Source organism: Podarcis cretensis (assembly GCF_951804945.1).
Source record: "Podarcis cretensis genome assembly, chromosome: 1".
Classification (NCBI taxonomy): Eukaryota; Metazoa; Chordata; class Lepidosauria; order Squamata; family Lacertidae; genus Podarcis; species Podarcis cretensis.
The window spans coordinates 17,118,710-17,142,385 of record NC_137170.1 but is presented as its reverse complement, the minus strand read 5'-3'; the positions used below and the strand labels follow the sequence as shown (position 1 = coordinate 17,142,385).

General features: G+C 45.9%; 1 protein-coding gene across 1 annotated transcript; it reads left to right on the top strand.

Annotated features, from left to right (window-relative positions):
- Positions 1-7,911: 7,911 nt before the first annotated feature.
- On the top strand, positions 7,912-9,863 carry DIO3 (iodothyronine deiodinase 3). Its single transcript, XM_079989503.1, has one exon. The coding sequence runs from the start codon at positions 8,194-8,196 to the stop codon at positions 9,070-9,072; it is 879 nt and encodes a 292-aa protein (XP_079845629.1). The 5' UTR covers positions 7,912-8,193; the 3' UTR covers positions 9,073-9,863.
- Positions 9,864-23,676: the final 13,813 nt, after the last annotated feature.

Below are 23,676 nucleotides of genomic sequence, written 5' to 3'. Positions count from 1 at the left end.
ATGTATCTCACAGGGTTGTTGGGGGGAGGGTGAACCATGTACTCCTTAAAGAAAAAAAATAAGCTCTCCTGTTTACCTGCCCAAGAAAGCTGAAGGAGCCAGCCAGATGGAGATCCCTAGCATCCAGAGATCTCTATGTGACTGAAATTGGACTCATGCCAGTAGGAAAATGCACCTGGTACCTGGCTAATTTCAAACACTGGTACCAGGATGTAACTGTAATAGATGTCTCCGGACAGTGATTGTTTTCCGGTTTGTACACTTAAAATGGATTAAAACACTCTGTTGCTCTGCTGCAACAAATCCACTTTTTTAAAAAACCAAATCATAAAACTGGCCAAACTTTTTGTGGTTTGTAAAACAAAGATGCACAAATGAAGTGTGGGATGAACAGACAATTAACAGGAAGATGTGTAAACACCCTGCAAGCAAATCAGAATGCAGGATGAACGCTCACTGAAATAAACAAATCAGAGGAAACACTCAATGAAGTCTAACCACCATGTCAAGTTTTGGGCAGGGACATCATCTGAATAAACAAATCATCTGGGGGGAAAACGCCTAGGCTTTTTGCACAGTAACACACAACCCTTTCCATCAAAGCATGGAAGAGGCATTATTGCAGTTCACTGACATATTCCAGCCGGGCAAAAGCAGCCAAGGAAGGTGTGGTAAGGAATGTGACCTGGGGAAAGTTGAGGATCAGATAAGGTGACCTGGAAGGCAGCATCCAGCAATGGCTCTACCCACAATTGGTTGAAAAAACACAATCGGGAGACAGGGGGAGATGTGATTAGAATGGTGAGGTGTGGAAGGATGCCAAGATACTTGCTTCGAATGCTCCACACATATGGGATTAGTTAGCTGGCAGAATTCTGATTTACTCAGATTTCTTTGGGGCGCCCACATTTACGTCCATGCAGGAGGTTTAACTGAAGCTGGTCTCATAAAAAGGTATCACAGCACTCTTGGAAAGTATTCTCCTCTTTCTCCAATTGCAAGACTCCATTTCAGCAAAAGACGGCTAATTTATTCTCTACGGGGCATTACAGGATGAACGAGGGCTTATGTAATATTATCGGTGTGTGAGACTATATGTAATATAAATTGTTCAGCGTGCCTTTATTTCAAATTTCTATGATTTTATGAAGTGCCAAGAGCAAAAACAGATGTTCCCCTACTCCACTTGGATATCAAAAACCCTAAACTGGTATGCTAACATGTCCCACAAGGCCTGTGGACTGTCTGGTAAATCTGGGGATAGATTAAGAGGCCCAAAAATGCTCGGCTCCAGAGTTTTCATGCCAAGATTGTCAAAATGGTTGAAATAAATATGAATCAAATCTGGGCTCCAATGGGGCAGTCAAGCATTACTCAGAGGTGGGGGGAGGGTGATCAGATGGAAACGTTCATCTGAAATGTCAGTAACTGGTACAGTGTGTTTGTATGGGAGCTTTGCCAGCAAAACCCAAAAGGAAGTTAAAAAGGTAAAGGGACCCCTGACCATCAGGTCCAGTTGTGACTGACTCTGGGGTTGTGGCACTCATCTCTCTTTATTGGCTGAGGGAGCTGGCGTACAGCTTCTGGGTCATGTGGCCATCAGGCCTAAGCTGCTTCTGGCAAACCAGAGCAGTGCACAGAAACACTGTTTACCTTCCTGCTGGAGCGGTACCTATTTATCTACTTGCACTTCATGCTTTCAAACTGCTAGGTTGGCAAGAGCAGGGACCAAGCAATGCTAAATCCCACTGAAATCAATTGGGTTGAAAAATCTGTATGTTTGTGCCTTAACAATAACTGAATTTCCTACAGAAGTTGAACTGTTATAGGAATGTCCTGTTTTCCCTGCTGCTAAAATTATTATTATTATTATTGATAATAATAATTTTATTTGTACCCCAATCATCCGACTGGGTTGCCTCTGCTACTCTGGGCAGCTTCCAACATATATAAAAACATAATAAAACATTAAACTGCAAACTGCAATATTCTGCATGTCAACTTTCTCCGCATAGATAGGTTATTCGAACTGCTATTCTGATAGTGCACAAACAACTAAATATCGTTTAGGAAATTATTAGCAGGTAATGACAAAGCTGTTTCAGAACATTTCCTTGTCTTTCTTATATAAGGCAGAAGCAGCAAGACCAAGACTCCAAGCAATTACCTGACGAAGTGTGTATTACACAAGAAAGCTCATACCTTGAAAGCTTATATTTAGTTGATCTTAAAGGTGCCACTGGAATTATTTAAAAAGATTTTTTCATCTTTCATCTTGTTATTTATTTTAACTTCAGAAGCTGTTCGCTGAGCTAAACCTCGAACAGGAACACAGGACGAAACAGAAGAAGCTACTACATTATACCAAGTCAGACCATTGCATCATCTAGCTCACCACTCATCTTCAACTGGTGGATCGGGACCTTAAGGATGTGAGTGGTGCTGTGGTCAAAACCACTGAGCATCTTGGGCTTCCCAATTAGAATGCCGGTCCGGGTTGCCCTGTCCCAGCTTCTGCCAACCTAGCAGTTTGAAAGCACACCAGTGCAAGTAGATAAATAGGTAGAGCTGCGGCAGGAAGGTAAACGGCGTTTCCATGTGCTCTGGTTTTCGTCACGGTGTTCTGTGGCGCCAGAAGCGGTTTAGTCATGCTGGCCACATGGCCCGGAAAACTGTCTGTGGACAAACACCAGCTCCCTTGGCCTGAAAGTGAGATGAGCGCCGCCACCCCATAGTCGCCTTTGACTGGACTTAACTGTCCAGGGGTCCTTTACCTTTTTACCTTTATGGTTAGTGGGTTGCAACAGGAGCACTGCCACCATGCAAAGAGTAAGAAATGGGTCCCCAAGTGCATGTTTGGGTTAAAATATGGGACTGGGTCTGACAATGTTGAAGAGCTGGACTGGCTTGCAGAGTTTTTGACAAGGGACTGAACCTCAGACCTTCTGCATCCAAAGCATGTGCTCTTCCTGAGTTTTCTTCCTACCTTATTGTGGAATAAGGTGCCATTCTGCACACCCACTGGCAGCACATGTCATAGACCTGCATATGTCAATACATAAGTCCCCCAGAGTACAACAGAACTTCCTGCCAAGCAAGTGAGTATCACGTTGCAGTCTAATTGCTTTCCAGGTGCTTCCCTAGAAGCCACGGGCAAATCATGTAAATGCATTGCAGCATCTGCCAGCCTAATATATAGTTGTGTGGCTTTAGATTTCAGCAATTCACTTACCTGAACCTTAAAGAATCTCAGGCATCTGCCTCTCCCAATTATCCCTGATACACAAGGAAGATACACAACCACCCTCTGCAGCTGTTTTATAATGTGTAGCATTGGGAACATACCATATTTTTCCGTGTATAACAAAACTCCTATTTTTCGGGACTCAAAAATTATGAAAATGGGAGATGACCCCTGTGTATAAGATGACCCGTTTTTTAACATTAGAGTAAAAAAAAACCCTAGTCTTATACACAGAAAAGTACAGTACAGTGGACGCTCAGGTTGCGAACGTGATCTGTGCGGGAGGCATGTTCACAATCCGCAGCGTTCATAACCCGCAGGTTGCAATTCGGCGCTTCTGCGCATGCGCAAAGCATGATTTAGCGCTTCTGCGCATGCTCGAGCGCCAAAACCCGGAAGTAACCCGTCCCGGTACTTCTGGGTTTCAGCGCGTCCGTAACCCAAAAACGAGCAACCTCAAGTGTCTGTAACCCGAGGTATGACTATAGTCTGATTTAGGATAAGGCAGCGTATTTGCCCATCTAGGCCAGATTTTTCTACCCGGGCTGACAGTGGTTCTCCAGGCAAAGGTCTTTTTTGCACTGATGCCATCTTCTCCTTTTAACTGAAGATGTCAGAGGCTGGACCTGGGAACTTCTGCATGCGAGCATGTGCTCTACCACTAAGCTATCATCCCTCCACAGTTATTCATGCTCCAGATCAAACTTCCATTCCCCTTTGCAAATAATGGTCACATCTACAATATACAGAAGGTGTGGGGAATCTTTGTTTTTTTTTTTTTTTTTAAATAATTTTTATTGCATTTTTCACAAAAAAGAACAAAAAAAGCAAATTTTCACAAACATTACAAAAAGAAAAGTTTTCACAAACATTGCAAAAGAAAAGAAAACATAGACAAAAAAAGAAGAGAAAAAAGGAGATTTTAACATAAAAAAAACAAAAAGAAATCCCTCACTTTCCAATTATAGCCTTCAAAACCTTATTTTCCTTACTTCCACCCGCCTCCCGATCTTGTATTCTATGTAATAATTAGTTCAGCAAGCTCAATCTTTGTTCATTTTGATTCTTGATCCCTCCCTTTGTGCTCTTATTTAACTCAGTCACTAGAACCCCTTCTTTCCTTTTCAATGTCCTCAACATTCAAAGATTTTACAGTGTTTTTGTAGATAGACTTTAAACTTCTTCCAGTCCTCTTCCACCTGCTCTTCTCCTTGATCTCGAATTCTGCCAGTCATTTCAGCCAGTTCCATATAGTCTATTACTTGCATCTGCCATTCTTCCAGAGTGGGTAGATCTTGTGTCTTCCAATACTTTGCGATGAGTATTCTTGCTGCTGCTGTAGCGTACATTCCAGAGTGGGTAGAAGGAATCTTTGGGCCCAAAATAGCTGGAGTAAAACTCACATCAGCCACAGAAAGCACAGCCGATAGCCAGGAGGGAAGTGACGGGAGTTGGGGCTCAGCAACATCAGGAGAGCCGAAGATTGTCCATACCTGCCAGACAGCTTTCTGCAACCTGGTGCCCTCCAAATGTTTTGGAGGGCAACTCCAACAAGTCCCACCCAGCATGGCTGGGGAAGGCTACATCTCAGTTTCTGGCCAAAAGTATGCAAGCTCCCAGGCCACTGAGTCATAGACCATATTTGCATTATACATTCAAAGCACCATAATACCACTCTGAACAGTCGTGGCTTCCCTCCAAGAATTCTGGGAACAGCAGTCTCTTAGGGGTACTGAGAGTTGTTAGTTCCCCTCAAAGAGCTACAAATTCTCAAGAATGGTTTAATGAACCCTCTGCAATCGGGAGAACCCCCTGTCTGAAACCCTGGGGAGAGCTGATGCCAACTAGGCAATACTGAACTAACAATAACTCTGTCCATCTGACTGGGTTGCCCCAGCCACTCTGGGCAGCTTCCAGCATATCCAAAAACATAATAAAACATTAAAAGCTTCCCTATACAGGACTGCTCTCAGTCTAAAGGTTACTTTAGAAAGTAGTCACTTATCTCCTTGATAGCAGATGGGAGGGTGTTCTACAGGGTGGGCACCACTACCGAGAAGGCCCTCTGTAACTAGATGGGCCAATGGTCTGAGGTAGTACAAGCCTATGAAGGGGCATCTAACCCATAGAGGCTAGTGGCGCAGGGTGCCAAGTTCTGGAGGGTGCCAGGGAAGAGGCAGAGGCTGGATGCGGCGCCTCCCAGCATCAGCTCGCCAGCCTCGCCTGCCTCCGCCATGCTGCGCTGAAGCAGCGCCATGCCCAGAGCCTCCACCTGCCATGGCCACCACGGCACAAAGCAGCCAGCTGAGCTAAGAGCCGCCTCTTCCCCTCCAAAGGAGCTGCCCTCCAGCACTGGCAGAGGAATGGGGGGGAGGTACCAGGGTGCCATCACGGCTGCCCCCCCTGCCTGCGCTGGGCACCCCGCCCCCGCAGGCGGTGCGCCACACCCCCAGGACACGCGCCACACCCCTGCAGGCGGCACACCCTGCCCCAGGGACGTGCACCAGCCCTGCCCCGCCTACTCTCCGCCCCCCCCCCGTGCTGGAGCATGAAGCTCCGCCAATGCCCTCCAGCTGCTGCCCACCTCCTCCAGCCCCACAAAGCTGGGCACATCGCCGGCAGCGCCGTCCTCCCTAAAAAAGGTCGGCAACTCTGGGAAAGGGGGGGCACTGGAGGGATCTTCGCAGCACGGCGCCAGATATGCTTAAGACGACCCTGAGCCCATGTCCTATGTTCTTGTGACCAGGCAGCAGATGATGGGAAAGGTGTCTGCTTTGAGAACAAGAGTTGCCAGTTGAAGTATTGCAGGTACTGGACCAGTGGCCTTGTGACTATGCGGAAGGTGGCTCTGTGTATTTGTGCAACGTGCCCATCGTGGGTGGCACTGCGGTCTAATCCACTGAGCCTCTTGGGCTTGCCGATCAGAAGGTCGGCGGTTTGAATCCACGTGCCGGGGATGAGCTCCTGTGGCTCTGTCCCAGCTCCTGCCAACCTAGCAGTTCGAAAGCACACCAGGGCAAGTAGATAAATAGGTACAGCTGCGGCAGGAAGGTAAACAGCATTTCCATGCGCTCTGACACTCATCACGGTCCTCCGTGTGTCAGTACCAGTTTAGTCAATCTGGCCACATGACTCGGAAAGCTGTCTGTGGACAGTGGCGGAGCTTCATGCTCCGGCACCCGGGGCGGAGAACATGTGGGGGTGGGGCTGGCAGGTGTCTGGGGGCATGGCACGCTGCCCGCAAGGGCATGGCGCACATCCTGGGGGTGTGGTACACCGCCTGCAGGGCCTGATGCCCAGCGCAGGCAGGGGGGACAGCTGTGATGGCACCCCACCAGGACCACGCTGCCGGGGGCGGTGCGTTCCCCCCCATACACACACTCCTCTTTCTCTGCCAGTGTCTGTGGTCAAATGCCGGCTCCCTCGACCTGAGAAGCAAGATGAGTGCCACACCCCATAGCCAAAGAAGCAAGATGAGTGCCACACCCCATAGCCAAATTCGACTGGACTGAACCACCCAGGGGTTCTTTACCTTTTACCCTAACAGATCAACCTGGAGCTAGCCTGAGTTCACTGAACTTTTATATAGTTTTGGGCACAGTGAGCAAATGTCCTAGGCTTCTTGGGTTAAGGGAATGCTGCCAACCAGGAATACAATTATTTAGACCTGGAGGAAGTGAGGGGGGCCGTAAATACCCACACGCAGCAGCAGCAGGCAGCCTCGTATCTAGTAGCTTCGCCTCCAGCCTCCAGCCAACAGCTACCCCTAGTGGTTGCTCCACCAAAAAGCCACCCTGCGGTTTTAACTCTTAACTCTTGTGAATTTCGCTCCGGTCAACAGGTTTAATGCTGGAGCGGCACCGAGAGGTCACTAACCAAGCATTAACCCCTTTCCTGCCGGGATCAGGGCGCCACCCTGAAGGCTGAGAGCAAGTGGCGCCTGAAGGTGGAGAGAGCACGGGAGAGATCGCTTGCAATAAAAACTTAAAAATGAAGAGAAAAATCGGGAACGACACGGTAAACCCCCACCACCACCCGCTTTTCTTAAGTAATTGATCTTTTTAGCGTTCTTCGGGCTTGCAATGTTTTCCGGCAAAATAGGGGGGCGAGAGGCAGTTTGCGGCGCTCGAAGGAGCGGGGAACGGGGCTGCGGAAAGTTTGCCGGTTGCTGCTCAGCGGCTGTCGCTTTGGGTCCCGCGCCGAACCGAAAGCGGTCGGCGGGGGTGGGGGGGCGGTTAAAAGGATGGAGAAAACTCTCGGAGTCGGAACTTGGCTTCCCCGCCTCGCGTGGACGGCACGCCGAGGAGACACAGAGGGAGGCAAACTGGGCCGAGTTTGCTCGCTTCCAGGCGGGGAGCCGCTTCCCGCAACCCAGCCAGCGCCTCTCTCGGGGGGGGGGGGTTGCGTCCGCTGCCCTCGCGCTCTGCCTGGGGCTGATCCGCCTCCCCGGACGCGAGGCGGGGGTCCCTCTCGGGCGCTTTCTTCCCGGCGCGCCCGGCCTGCCCTCTTCCCCCGAGAAGCCCCCGAGCGTCCCTTCCGGCAGGGCGCCTGGCGGCGGCTGCTCCCTGCGCGCTGGCACGTCCCGCCGGCTTCCTGGCCCAGTCGGATCCGGCTCTTCCTCTTCCTCCTCCCTCCCTCCCTCCCTCCCAGCCCAGCCCCCGCGCGCCTTTCCTTTTTCTTTCTCTTCTTCCTCCCTTGGCCACCATATTTTTAGGTCACTGGACTGGAGGGGTAGGTAATCCCCAGGCTCAAGTTCCAAAGGGGGCGGGTTCTGGCCGGAGGTGGAGTCACTTTTTCATTTAAATCCCCGACTATAAAATGGGCTTAAGGAGAAGCGGGATCTCAGCGGCTAAGCCACCCGGAGGAGTGGCGGCACGAGGGAGAGGCGGCGTGGCGGCGAGGGGCTCCGGGCAGTTTGCGCGCCCCTGGCCGTAGCCGCGGCTCCGGCGATGCTGCACTCCATGGGCGCCCACACCTTGCAAGCGCTCAGCCAGGTGGCCGCCTGCGTGCTGCTCCTGCCGCGCTTCCTCCTGACAGCCGTGATGCTCTGGCTCCTCGATTTCCTCTGCATTCGCAAGAAGCTCTTGCTGACCACGCCGCCGGCGGTGGCCGGAGAGGCGTCGGCGGCGTCGGAAGAAGAGGAGGAGGAGGAGGAGGAGGAGGAGAGCTCCTCATCGGGGCCCCCTCCGGACGACCCTCCGCTGTGCGTCTCCGACTCGAACCGCATGTTCACGCTGGAGTCGCTCAAGGCGGTGTGGCACGGCCAGAAGCTGGACTTCTTCAAGGCGGCGCACGTGGGCGCGGCGGCGCCTAACCCGGAGGTGATCCAGCTGGACGGGCGCACGCGGCTGCGCATCCTCGACTACGCGCGGGGAAAGCGGCCGCTGATCCTCAACTTCGGCAGCTGCACCTGACCGCCCTTCATGGCGCGCCTGCGCGCTTTCGAGAGCCTCGCCGCGCGCTTCGTGGACGTCGCCGACTTCCTGCTGGTGTACATCGAGGAGGCGCACCCTTCCGACGGCTGGGTCAGCTCGGACGCCGCCTACGACATCCCCAAGCACCAGTGCCTCCAGGACAGGCTGCGCGCGGCGCAGCTCATGCAGGAAGGCGCGCCGGGCTGCCCGCTCGCCGTCGACACCATGGACAATGCCTCGAGCGCCGCCTACGGGGCGTACTTCGAGCGCCTCTACATCATCCAGGAGCAAAAGGTGATGTACCAAGGGGGCCGAGGGCCCGAGGGCTACAAGATCTCCGAACTCAGGCGCTGGCTCGACCAGTACAAGCGCCGCCTCCAGGGGGGACCCAGCACGGTGGTCGTCCAGGTGTAGGAAGGGGCCGCAGGCGGCGGGATATAGGATGGGGAGAGGGCGTGGTGGGAGACCCTCCGACCGGGAGGAGAGAGGTGTCTCCCATTTTCCTCGAACTCGCGACTCCCCAAAGGCTCCTGCGTGAGTTTTCATGCAAGACGTGCCCCGTGACTCTTTCCACTATTCGAATCATGTTGATTTGCCGAGCATTTGTTATTAACATTCATTTCTACGTGCGGTTTTAATTTTTTTCCTTTTTTAAAAAAAAAAACACAACAACAAATAAATTGCGTGGGTGGATGAATAGATCTCTCTTTTGTGTGGGGGGAGAAAAGCAGCGTTTACTACTTGGGTGAAAGTTTCTGGGTGTCTGTGCAACCTGATGAGTGCATATTTGGTTAAGTGTGCCGATAGGATGGCAACCTGAGTGCGCGCAACACGCGCTGTTTGTTTGTTTGTGTCTGAGTGTATGTTCCGGCGGGATCCGAGTTCTGCCTCGCACGTGTGTCATGTTGTCTAGGGCAAAGTTTCCTCTGCGCCCGAGTGATCTTCCGCCGTCCTAGCAAAACTCTTCGCTGGGATTTCTAATGTTTCTGTGTGATGACCGGTTTCGAAATGGTGATCCCGATGCCAGGAAATCGCGTCTGATGATCTGAAATATTAGAATGACCAGTTTAAAACAAAAGCAAAAAAAGAAAAGAATGTTTATTTATGTGACCTCTCCGTTTGTTGTACTTTTCCTTTTTTTTGTAAAACGTCCATTTTTTATGAACTTTTTATAACATTATTAATAAAGATTATTGAGTAAAAGACATGCCTGATTTGGATCTTTCTAACTGAAATGTAAGAGTGTGCAAAACGCCTCCTCTCTGTTGTTGTTTTTCTGTCTCCTGGGTCACATGGCTTCCTCCCAAAATCCTGGGAACTGTAGTTTGTTACAGAGTGCTGGGAATTGTAGCTCGGTGGGGGAGCAAACTACAATTCCCAAGATTCTTTGGGGGAAGCCATGACTGTGTGGAGGTGACCCTGAACAAAGCAGAGAGCCCTGCTCTAAAGTGCAGTCAGCTCCTTGCGTTTAGCTGGGCGGGGTATGTTTTTTAATGGGTGCTCTGAGAGTTAATCTTTGGATGTCTCAGTGCTGAAAATGTTTGTGCATGGATGGAACAGCCTTTCACTCCAGCCAGCATGGCTGATGGTGCTATGGGATGAGGGCAGTGGTAGCCCTCCAGCCACATCTAGATGTCCAATGCTTCCTTATTCCTGGTCCCAGAAAATGAGACTATTATTAGTTTTTATCTGACCAAGTCATACTCAAAAGGTGACCCAAAGAAAGTGACCTGAGTACATTCAATTCAGTGGCAGTGCTCTGAGCATGACTTGGCCAGATACAATGCTTACTGATTTCTCAGGAACCTGATTCCAGATCATGTGTGTGTGTGATCAACACCAATGCTTAAATTACAGAGGGGGTATGGACCCCTAAACACTTGCAAGGACTCCCTTATATACTGTTTTCAGAAAGCTATGGGAGATGAGAGAAGATCAGGGGCTTGGGCTTGTGGATTTCATTAAACCTCCTCCCATCTTCCCATTCAAACACGGGCAAATGTCCACACATCTACAAGGCTATAACCCCCCTACTACACACTTCAGGACCCCTCAACATAGCAGCTTGAGACTGAGCAGTAATTGTATCTGAGGGACATCCCATTGGTGGACAACATAATGTCCTCTCCTCCCCATGCACCCCTAAAATCTGATCTGGGCATTACTCTCCCCTCCCATAAATCTCCCCTTGCCGCCTCCACCCAGCAGATCTGCAAGCAGAGCAAGGGGAGGAGAAGAAATTTGGATGCAGCCTGCTCCATCCAGGGTGGTTTATCCCCAAGTAAGTATACATAACAGTGAAGAATATGGCAGACTAAGTCTGCCTAGACAGCTCAGCATGATGCTGATAATGCCAAGGTTGCAGGTTCGATCCCTGTATGGGACAACTGCATATTCTTGCATTGCAGGGGGTTGGATGATCTGGGTTCTATGCATCAGGGAGTTGCTACACAGAGCTTTTCAGGTCACCCACAAAGACACACATTGCATGGGATGCATCTCATGAGGGGTCATCAGCCTTGAACTGTTCCAATCTCAAGCCTTGTTGGACTCCAAAGCAGAGGGAGCAGTCCTTTTCCAAACCAATGGGCTACAGTGTCTGTATATCAAAAACACAGAAGCACCCTGTAATAACAACATAAAGACAGCTCTGCTGGATTGGAACAATAGTTCATCTAGTCCAGCATCTGGTTCCTGCTGCAGCCAATCAGATGCCTATGGAAAGCTGTATCTGTGCAATAGCCCTCTCCCTGGCAACTGGTATTCAGAGGCATGCCAGCTCTTGAGGTAGCACACAAGTATCACAGCTAATATTTTGAATCAACTGAAATGTCTACGTTCATCAGAAGAGCCCTGCTGAATCTAGTTCAGCTGCATCTGGAGGACCAAAGTTTCCCCAGTTTCAAGTAATGAATGGGATGTGCTCAAAAAAGTCGACTAGATGATCCTCAGGGTCCCTTCCATCTCTATAATTCTTTGATTAAATTAATTGTATCCCACGACTCTGTACATGACCTCCACTGAGGTCAATGAGTTGTTGTTTAGTCGTTTAGTCATGTCCGACTCTTCGTGACCCCATGGACCAGAGCACACCAGGCACTCCTGTCTTCCACTGTCTCCCGCAGCTTGGTCAAACTCATGGTTGGTAGCTTCGAGAACACTGTGCAGCCATCTCGTCCTCTGTCGTCCCCTTCTCCTTGTGCCCTTCATCTTTCCCAACATCAGGGTCTTTTCCAGGGAGTCTTCTCTTCTCATGAGGTGGCCAAAGTACTGGAGCTTCAGCTTCAGGATCTGTCCTTCCAGTGAGCACTCAGGGCTGATTTCCTTAAGAACTGATAAGTTTGATAATAATTCAAAAGCATCAATTCTTCGGTGATCAGCCTTCTTTATGGTCCAGTTCTCACTTCTATTCATCACTACAGGGAAAACCATAGAGCAGCAACCAGCAAGCTACTCCAGTATCCCTGCCAAGAAAACTCCATGGACAAAGACAGAGGTCAATGAGAGTCACCCTCAAATACATGTACAATTGTAGGAAAAGAGATGGGAGAACTGGAGCCCTCCAGATGTGGCTGGACTCCAACTCCCATAATCTCCAGCCACCATGGTCAATGCCCAGGGTCGATGGGAGTTGGAGTCCTGCAATAACTGGAGGGGGGCCACAGGTTACCCCCCTCCCTGCTCCAGAAGTGCTTACAAACACCTGCCTTCCTTGTTGTAACTTTCCACATCCCCACAAGCAAGTCTGCCTTGCGCTATACATTGTGACCTGCAATAACCCAAAAGGTCAACCACTTACAGCTGAGCAGAAAACTCTTATCTGTAGCTGTTTCTTCATTATTTGCATGGCTCCTTGATTTATTTGAACAAGGAGGGATTACTCGAGACCAAACAGGTACTCATTTTATTTACTAATTTATTTCACAAACACACAGTGTACCCTTTTTTGCCATCACTGCAAGTAAATACCTTGCATTTAGTTGTAAGGGGCATGCATTCCCAGCGGTGATGGTAGGTTACATGGCTGCCCAGTGCCGTAAATCTGGTGGGCCAATCAACATTTGTGCATAGTACCAGGCCAAAAATTGGCCAGGCCACCAGCATTCATTGGATTCCAGTTTGAGTTCGATTTTGCTTAGTAGCAACCAAGTGGGTTAAACCACAGAGCCTAGGACTTGCCGATCAGAAGGTCGGCGGTTCGAATCCCCGCAATGGGGTGAGCTCCCATTGCTCGGTCCCTGCTCCTGCCAACCTAGCAGTTCGAAAGCACGTCAAAAGTGCAAGTAGATAAATAGGTACCGCTCTGGCGGGAAGGTAAACGGCGTTTCCATGTGCTGCTCTGGTTCGCCAGAAGTGGCTTAGTCATGCTGGCCACATGACCCGGAAGCTGTATGCCGGCTCCCTTGGCCAGTAAAGCAAGATGAGCGCCGCAACCCTAGAGTCGGTCACAACTGGACCTAATGGTCAGGAGTCCCTTTACCTTTTAACCAAGTGGAATAGGGAGTAAAGATCACACACACAAAAAAACCACAGACTTCTGCTTGTAACTGAAACAAGTCATTGGTTTGTTGATATACAAAGCTCAACAGAATGAAACTGCATGAAAATGATATGAAATAGAACAATATCGAACTTAGATAGAAACGTGAATTTATAAGAACTAAAATAAGATAAAACATGATAAGATTTAAAGCAAGTTAAAGCAACTGAATATATTGCATGTGATCTGATAAGTAGCTTTGACAAAGCAATCTAATCAAAGTAAATAAGATAACTCTTAACTCCCCGCCCCCCATTTAGTTGTGAAACAAAGACTCCCTAGATATCAGATCAACAAAACTGCACAGTTACCACTATTAGGGCAATAGGCTGGACCTCGGATACAGCAAAGCACACAAAGCAAGGCAGATCACAGGGAGCAAGAAAGAAAATGCCCCCAGCCCCCAAAAAAGAAGACCCACCTACAAAATCTGTGTACAGCTTTTATATCATTCAGCAACAAGACCTATCCATTGGGTTTGGGTTTAATTTTACAGTTCATGTAATTGGCACTTCTTCTGCCGTGCCTTGAATCAAAGTTAGAATCAAGTGCAGAAAAACTGTCATGTGCAGTTACTGACTTGATGATTCTTATTAGGAATGTAAGTCATACCTCAGTGTTGTCAGCACTGACTGGCAGCAGCTCTCTGGCGTTTCAGCCCAGGGATGTTCTTAGCTCTACCTGGAGGTGCCAGGGATTGTTTGATGTTTCATTGTGTTTTCCTATTTTGTTGGGAGCTGCCCAGAGTGGCTGGGGCAACCCAGCTGGATAGGAAGAAGAAGAAGGAGAAGGAGGAGGAGAAGAAGAAGAAGAAGAAGAAGAAGAAGAAGAAGAAGAAGAAGAAGAAGAAGAAGAAGAAGAAGATCTAGAGCAGGGGTCATCAAACTTTTTCAGCAGGGGGCCGGTCCACTGTCCCTCAGACCTTGTGGGGGGCCAGACTATATTTTTTGGGAGGAGAATGAATGAATTCCTATGCCCCACAAATAATCCAGAGATGCATTTTAAATAAAAGGACACATTCTACTCATGTAAAAACACGCTGATTCCCAGACTGTCCGCGGACCGGATTTAGAAGGCAATTGGGCCAGATTCAGCCCCTGGGCCTTAGTTTGCCTACCCATGATCTGGAGTACAGTGGTACCTCGGGTTAAGAACTTAATTCGTTCTGGAGGTCCGTTCTTAACCTGAAACTGTTCTTAACCTGAAGCACCACTTTAGCTAATGGGGCCTCCCGCTGCTGCCGTGCTGCTGCTGCACAATTTCTGTTCTCATCCTGAAGCAAAGTTCTTAAGCCGAGGTACTATTTCTGACTTAGTGGAGTCTGTAACCTGAAGCGTCTGTAACCCGAGGTACCACTGTATTCTGCATGCAAAGCATTGGTTAGCTCAGTTGGTTAGAGCATGGTGCTGATAATACTAAGGTTGCAGGTTCGATCCCTGTATGGGACAGCTGTGTATTCCTGCATTGCAGCGGTTGGACCAGATGATTCTCAAGGTCCCTTCCAATGCTACAATTTTATGGTTCTATCACAGAACTACAGCTCTTCACCTTTCCTTTTAGGTGACTTGTCAGAAGTGGGTGGTTTTGGGTTTTTTTAACTAAATGCTTCCCATCAGAAAAAAGGAATTTGCCACAAAGGCTGGGGAAATCCCTACAAGTGGTTGCTCTTCCCCTTTGCGTCAATCAAGGCTATCTGCTCCCATCATCTTAGCCTCTTCTCAAAGTGAATCATGGTTCGCCTTCCCACCAGGTATTTATGGACGTTTGTTTCAATCAGATTAGACCGCAGGACTCTTGCTCTGACAAAACCTATGCGTATCGCAAGAACCTTCAGCTGATAAGAGTGCATTGAGAAATAGCTATAATATATACTTTATTCCATTTTCTTTCTCTTAAAAAAAACACAAACCCTCAGTGTAAAATTAATGGTGATCCAAAGGATTACAAATTTCTGACAGAATATGCACAGCTTGCAGACTTAACATATACGAGAACCATGGCTGTCAACGTTTCCCTTTTTTTAAGGGAAATTCCCTTATTCCGAATAGGTTTCCTCGCAAGAAAAGGGAAAAGTTGACAGCTACGACGAGAACATGAAGAACATACGTTTAGAGAAGATTGGAACATGTTTTTGAATATATGGGAAATAATTGTGTCCAGCTGAAAACGCTGGCAGCATTAAGATAAATCCAACAGTGTAAATAAGCTTTGATGGATCCAATAATGGAATACTGAATAGTAAAATCTTTTTGTAAATTATGCAGGGATTTGTGATATGTAAAATGAACCATGGAAAGAGAAGAAAGTCATTGATATATTAAGGATGTAGAAATGAGTATTTTAAATTGAAAAAGAAAATTTATTAAAAATTATATATGAAAAAGGGATTACAAATTTCTGCAATATATATATACACACATGATGATTGTATTGTCTTCATATTTAAACACAAAGAGACTTATTTTCGGCCTTAAACATGTGTAAAATTAGGGTGTCCCCCATGAACACAAAATCTCAGGCAATTTAGGCATTTTTGTGAGTATAGAAAAAGACCAAAAATATTATTTTAATCCCCCAGGTTGGAATAATATGGCTCTCCGCACCCTGATTCTACTTTCACAGCAGACCTGTGAGGTAGGTTGGGCTGAGAGAGATGGAGGTTGGTTACTGAGTGAGCTTTGTGGCTGAATGGGGATTTGAGGACAAATTCCCCGAGTCCCAGCCTGGTGTTCTAACCGACAGCTACACAGCACTGGGTCACTTTGCCCTGGGAGGGGCAGAACATCTGCTTGGCATGTAGAAGGTCCCAGGGTCAACCCCCAGCATCTCCAGGTAGGGCGAGGAGGGACTGATCTCTGAATGCCTGGGGAGCTGCTGCCAGCCAGTGTCAGCAGTACTAAGCTAGATGGAGCAAGGCTCACCCAAGGGACCTGCTGCATGATTCCTTGCCAGCCGCCTGGAATGTTAGAAGAAAGAAGATTCTAACTAAACCTCAGGAAGATCTGACAGTAAGAGCTGTTCAGCAGTGAAACAGGCTCCCGTGAGCAGTGTTGGATTCTCCTCCCCTGGAGGTTTTTAAGCAAAGGTTAGATGGCGCTGTGGGTTAAACCACAGAGCCTAGGACTTTCCGATCAGAAGGTCGGCGGTTCAAATCCCCGCGATGGGGTGAGCTCCTGTTGCTCGGTCCCTGCTCCTGCCCACCTAGCAGTTCGAAAGCACCTCAAAGTGCAAGTAGATAAATAGGTACCACTCCGGCGGGAAGGTAAATGGTGTTTCCGTGCACTGCTCTGGCCGCATGACCCAGAAGCTGTACGCCGGCTCCTTCGGCCGATAAAGCGAGATGAGCGCCGCAACCCCAGAGTAGGTCACGACTGGACCTAATGGTTAGGGGTCCCTTTACCTAGATGGCCATCTGTCATGCATGATCTAGGTGAGAATCCTGCATTGCAAGGGGTTGGGCTAGATGACACTTGGGGTCTCTTCCAACCCTACAGTTCTGTGGTTCTAACTCCTAGTGCCGGCATATAGTGTATCCCAGCATTCCCTGTAATATCAGAAGGGATATTGTGCTGTGACTCCTAGACGACAGGTTGCAGCTGTCCATGATGGACGCCATGTGCAAGCCAGAAGGCACTCCCCTCCCCCCAATACAATACAGTGGTAGCCTGGTTCTCAAACGCCTTGGTTCTCAAACAACTTGGAACCCAAACACAGCAAACCTGGAAGTAAGTGTTCTGGTTTGCAAACTTTTTTCAGAAGCTGAATGTGCTCTGTTTTGTGTTACGCTTCTGATTTGAGTGCCACACTTCCGTTTTGAGTGTTACTCTGAGGTCTGTCTGTTTTTGCTATTTATTTTGCATTTTTGTTTTTGCGGCTCTTTTTGTTTTCGTTTTTGTGACTGTGTGGAACCCAGTTCAGCTACTGATTGATTACTTGTGTGACTATAGTACAGGGGTCGGCAACCTAAGGTCCATGGGCCACAAGCGGCCCACGGAAGTCGTTTAACTGGCCCCCAAACCATCCCTGAACGGAGCCACCCACTCAGCAAGTCCCCGCATGCTGCACTAAACCAGCGCAGCGTGGCATGGGGACTCACTTCCGCAGCACTGGAAATTGCGTCTGTGCAGACGCCAGAAATCATGGGCGTGCGCACTCACACACGCGTGTGATCTGGCCCACAAAGGGATCTCCGCTGGAGTGAACCGGCCCAGGCGAGGTAAACCTTTCTGACCCCTGCTGTAGTACACTGTTTATTGCCTTCATTTTATGGATCAATGGTCTCATTAGATAGTAAAATTCATGTTAAATTGCTGTTTTAGGGGTTGTTTTTAAAAGGCTGGAACGGATTAATCCATTTTGCATTACTTTCTATGGGAAAGCGTGCCTTGGTTTGGGAACGCTTTGGTTTTGGAATGGACTTCCGGAACAGATTAAGTTTGAGAACCAAGGTACCACTGTACAATACAATACAATGTAGGAAAATCTGCAGTGCTCCTTCCATAGAAAATGCACACTCGAACAAACATAATTTTAACCACCGCGCTTTTAACGGAAATTGTTGTTGTTGTTGTAACATAACGGCCGTTACCTAACAACCCAAAAATGCAGTAGTAGGCTATTGCATCGTACCGTATAGAAACCAAGCAAGCAAACAAACAATAAATAAATAAATAATAGGAAATGGCAACACACCTATATAAGCCAAGACTTTTATATTTCCCAAGCTGACGTGGATGGTGAATGTTGGACATCTATTTTTTTTTTAAAATAATATTTATTAAGAGTTTAAAGATTACAAAAAGAAAGAAAAAGAATTAAACAAATCAATATAATACAATACAAAAACAAAAACACTACATAGAACATTGAATTAACAAAACAAAACAAGAACAATGAAAAACACTTCCAATATTTTCAAACTTAGCTTTCATTCACTTGTTTCATTGACTTCCTCACGCCTCCCTTTTTGTATTCCACTTCAATTAACTGTTTCAGCAATTCCTTTCCATCTTCCTCTGTTTTCTGTCCTGTAATTAATCTTAACATATTCTAACCTTGTTTTTTCCCCCTTTTAATACATTAACAATCTATCTGTACCTAGTTCCTTATAACATTTCTGCCAAAGCCATATAACTTCATTCCACCATTTTTCTAAAGCTCATTAATTTTACAATATTTCTGTAAATAATCTTTAAATTTTTTCCAATCTTCTTCCACCGACTCTTCTCCCTGGTCTTGGATTCTGCCAGTCATTTCCGCCAATTCCATATAGTCCATCAGCTTCATCTGCCATTCTTCCCGGGTGGGTAAATCTTGTGTCTTCCAATACTTTGCGATGAATATTCTTGCTGCTGTTGTTGCATACATAAAGAAAGTTCTGTCCTTCTTTAGCACCAATTGGCCGACCATGCCCAGGAGAAAGGCCTCTGGTTTCTTCAGAAAGGTATATTTAAATACCTTTTTCATTTCATTATAAATCATCTCCCAGAATGTCTTAATCCTTGGGCATGTCCACCAAAGGTGAAAGAATGTACCTTCAGTCTCATAACATTTCCAACATTTATTTTCGGGCAAATGGTAAATTTTTGCAAGCTTGACTGGTGTCATGTACCACCTATAAATCATTTTCATTAAATTCTCTCTTAGGGCATTACATGCCGTAAATTTCATACCTGTGGTCCATAACTGTTCCCAGTCAGCCATCATAATGTTATGTCCAACATCTTGTGCCCATTTAATCATAGCAGATTTCACCGTTTCATCCTGAGTGTTCCATTTCAACAGCAAGTTATACATTCTTGACAAATTCTTAATTTTGGGATCTAGCAATTCTGTTTCCAATTTTGATTTTTTCACCTGGAAGCCAACTTTTTTGTCCAAATTATATGCCTCCATTATTTGGTAAGAATGGAGCCAATCTCGCACTTTGTTTTTTAATTTTTCAAAGCTCTGCAGTTTTACTCTGTCTCCATCTTGTTCCAAAATTTCCCAATATTTCGGCCATTTGGCCTCCATATTGAGTTTTTTCTGTGCCTTCACTTCCATTGGTGACAACCATCTTGGGGTTTTATTTTCTAACAAATCCTTATATCTTATCCAAACATTAAACAGTGCTTTTCTAACAATATGGTTTTTAAAAGCTTTATGTGCTTTTACCTTATCATACCACAAATATGCATGCCAACCAAATACATTGTTAAAACCTTCTAAATCCAGCACATCAGTGTTTTCAAGAAGCAGCCATTCTTTCAGCCAGCAAAAAGCAGCTGATTCATAGTAAAGTTTAAGGTCTGGCAGGGCAAATCCACCTCTTTCTTTAGCATCAGTTAATAACTTAAATTTTATTTGAGGGTTCTTGCCCTGCCAGACAAATCTAGAAATATCTCTCTGCCACTTCTTGAAACAGTCCATCTTGTCTATAATTTGCAATGTTTGAAACAAGAACAACATCCTTGGCAATACATTCATTTGTATCGCAGCAATTCGACCTAGCAATGATAGCTTCAAATTTGACCATATTTCTAAATCCTTTTTCACTTCAATCCAATATTTTTCATAGTTATCCTTAAACAGATTCACATTCTTCCGGGTTAGTGCCATCGGCAATGGCAGAATTCCTCTGACTGGGAGGAATTTGCTTCATGAAAATTTGGGTCTGGCCGCCACAGCGAAGGCGGAGACCCACTATAAATCACAGGCGGGTGAAGCCTGTGAACGTGGGATTTGGCTGGCACCTTCTGCGCCTCCCCTACTCATGGGGAAACCCGGTTTTGGGGATCCAGAGTGACGCAGGATGAGTGGCGCGGTGCTTCGAACCGACTGCCTTCTTCACGGAGCGAAGCCGCACACTGTTGCCGGAGAGCGCTGACTTTTTCCTTTGGACAATTTGACTTTAAAGCAACTACCCGTGAGTAGAGTGAAGAATTGGATTTTTAAAACGTCTTAATTTGGCATTGAACAGGGGAGGTTCAAAACAGGAAGTCCGCCTTCCCCTTTTGTAAATAGACTGAAGCAAAGAGGCTGCAAGCTAAAGTCTTGGAAAGCTTACTCTAAAGGACTAAATTTCCATCAGTAAAAAAATCTAACCCCCCCCCCCTTGGAAGCAGGAGAAGAGGGGGGAAGTGTTGGATCGTATATGCCTGCAGGAGAGAGTGAAGGAAGTTAGAACACTACCACTCCGAACCTGGAAACGGGCTGCCAGTAAGATTGACGTTCTTTGAAATGTTTATTCACTGCAAATTGAACGTTTATTGACAGCTTGCCAAATAAGAGAGATACATTGTTTTGACTGTCTCCGTCTGATTTTAAAAAGTAACTGAAAACTGAAACTAACTAACTTTACTGCTTGAACTGCATTTTAAAAGGGGACATTACGGACTGTTACAAATTGCAACTGTTTCCCTCTAGAGGAAGTTTTTGAAACTGTCACAGGAGCTGGATTAGGTAATTCCCAGCTGTAAGATAAAAACTGTGGGACTGTGGGACTGACCTTGAGCTCTTTAAGTGTTATGGCAGATGGAAAGGGAAAGATAGACCAGTCAATCCCAGAAAAAAAAACAAGGTCTGGGAAGTCTTGGCAGCAACCTAGGAGAGCCTCAACATCAGGTCCCCCTGCTCCCTCAGCGGCTGCATCAGTACAATCTAAATCAAGAGGAATGTCAACAGAAGAGGCATTAGCGGCTGCATTGGGCAAGATTAATGACGCGTTGGAACAGCTTAACAAGAAAGCAGATGCGACAAATGCGAAAGTGGATGCGACAAATGCGAAAGTGGATGCTGCAACTATTAAAATTAATTTAAATACAGAAACTATAAATAATTTGGGACAAAAGGTGAATACTAATACAGAAACCATCCAGAAATTGGTACAGGAATCTACTTTGATTCGACAGACCGCAGAGGAAGCCAGGGAAAAAGTTGCTGTTGTAGAAGATAAAGTAACACAACTGGAGGCAGAGAGAGTCCCAGATCTACAGAGGCAACTTGATGACCATAAGCTGACGCTTTCTATGATTGAGCTCAAAGAAAAACAGACAAACTTGAGGATTAGAGCCGTACCTGAACTGGAGAAGGACAGTTTGATAGAATTTCTCACGCAGGAATTTGCTGATTTTTGGGAATTGGACTTGGAGCAAGAGGAATTCAGAATTGTGAGTGCCTTTAGACTCGGAAGGGGGGGGAGGAAAGAGTGGAATAAGAGACTGTTTGATCACCCTCCGAACTAAAGAAGAGAGAGATAGAATTTTGGGTTGGCACTATCTGAAGACTTTGGAAATACAACAGTCAAGAGTGGAAATTTTTAAAGACGTTCCAAAATACCTTTTGGATCTTAGGTCTAATTACAGAGATTTGGTCGACCTGCTGAAAAGGAGTAAAATTATCTTCAGGTGGGAGTTTCCCCAAGGTCTATCTTTCAGTTTCAAAGGAAGGGAGATAAAAATAAGATCAGTAGAAGATAAAGTGAAGTTTTTGGATAAATACGAAGAAGATCTCCAGAAGGGACTTGGGAAAGAGCCAGAAGCACTGTCTGGTGGTCTTACCAGACAGAGGACTAGAGCAAAGAGCATTGGACAGAAGTTCATCAAATAAGGGAATATTGGACATATCAACATATTCCTTTGGACTGGATCCCCCAGTGAATGAGACACCAACAACACCAACAGAAGAAGAGCAAGCATTGGGTGCAGTTGGAGGAAAATCAGAGTAATTACACCATGGCGTTGCAAGTATTGAGTTGGAATGTTAATGGACTGAACTCCCCAGAAAAAAGGCGGAGAGTCTTCCATTTATTGAAAAAAGAACATTTGGACTTGATTTGTCTACAAGAAACACATGTGATAAGGCTACACAGGAAGATATTGAGCAATAAAAGACTGGGCCATGAATTTATTTCATCGGATAAAGTTAAGAAAAGAGGAGGAGTACTTTATTCAAAGGAGAGCCTTTCACCGAAATTTATGTTTAAAGATGAACAAGGAAGATTTGTTGCAATTGAAATTCAATCACAAGGAGAGAAATTTTGATAGTAGGTATCTATGCACCAATGAAGGAAAATCAGAATTTTTTAAGAAGTTACATGAGACTCTAATGGACTATATGGATTACAATATGATTTTGATGGGAGACATGAATGGAGTGGTGTCTACAAATATGGACAAGGCACAGAGACAGGTAGTCACTAAAGATGGTAGACTACCAAAAACTTTTTTTGACATGACTGAAAATATGGATTTAGTTGATATTTGGAGAATGAAGAATCCTTTGGGAAGAGAGGGAACTTTTTTCTCTGAAGCTAAAATGACATGGACAAGAATTGACCAAATTTGGATAACTAGAGGTCTGGTTCCGAAAACTAGCAAGGTGGAGATATGCCCCAAAACTTGTTCTGACCATAATCCGGTGAAGATGGAGATGAAATTGATGCCAATTGGTTCATTTAGATGGAGGATGAATGATACTTTGTTTAGGAATGAAGAAGTGACCAAGAAGGCCCAAAAAACCTTGAGAGACTATTTTGAGATAAATATGAACACTACAGTGGAAAAAAGAGTAATCTGGGATGCAAGTAAAGCGGTTATGAGAGGAGTTTTGATACAACAGAATGCAATTAAGAAGAAAATACAAAATGAGAAAAAGGATAAAATCCTGGAGAAAATAAAGGAAGGAGAGAAGAAACTGAGAGCAAAACCAAAATCACAGGAGATCCTGAAAGAGATAAAGTTATATCAAGTACAATATATGAAATTGATGAATCAAGAGATAGAATGGAAGATTAAACAGATGAGACAAAAGACATTTGAATCGGCAAATAAGTGTGGGAAATTGTTGGCCTGGCAAATGAAAAAAAGACAAAAACTTAATACTATTACGAATTTGGAAGTGGAAGGAAAAAATATACAGAATCCAGTGGAGATCAGGAAGTGCTTCCAGAGGTATTTTAAACAACTCTATACACAGGAGAAGCAGAAAGAAATGGACATTGATCGATTTTTGAAAACAAATGGTCTACAGAAAATCTCTCAGGAAAATAAGTTAATGTTGAATTATAAAATAAAGGATCAGGAAGTGGAAGGGGCCATACAGAACATGCAATTGGGTAAATCTCCAGGACCGGATGGTTTGACTTCAAGATATTATAGATCTTTAAAAGAATGGCTAATACAACCATTGAAGCAAGTCTGTAATGAAATATTGGAAGGGAAAAGGGCACTAGAGTCATGGAAGGAAGCCTATATTACACTTATACTGAAAACAGAGACTGAAAAGACACAGCTTAAGAATTACCGCCCCATATCACTGCTTAATGTGGATTATAAAATTTTTGCAGATATTTTGGCTAAAAGATTAAAAAAGGTGCTAGTAGAAGAAATCCATAAAGATCAAGCTGGCTTTCTCCTGGGCAGACATCTGTATGACAATATGATGAATATAATTAACATTTTAGAAAAATTACAAGTGAATATCAATACTAAGGCAGT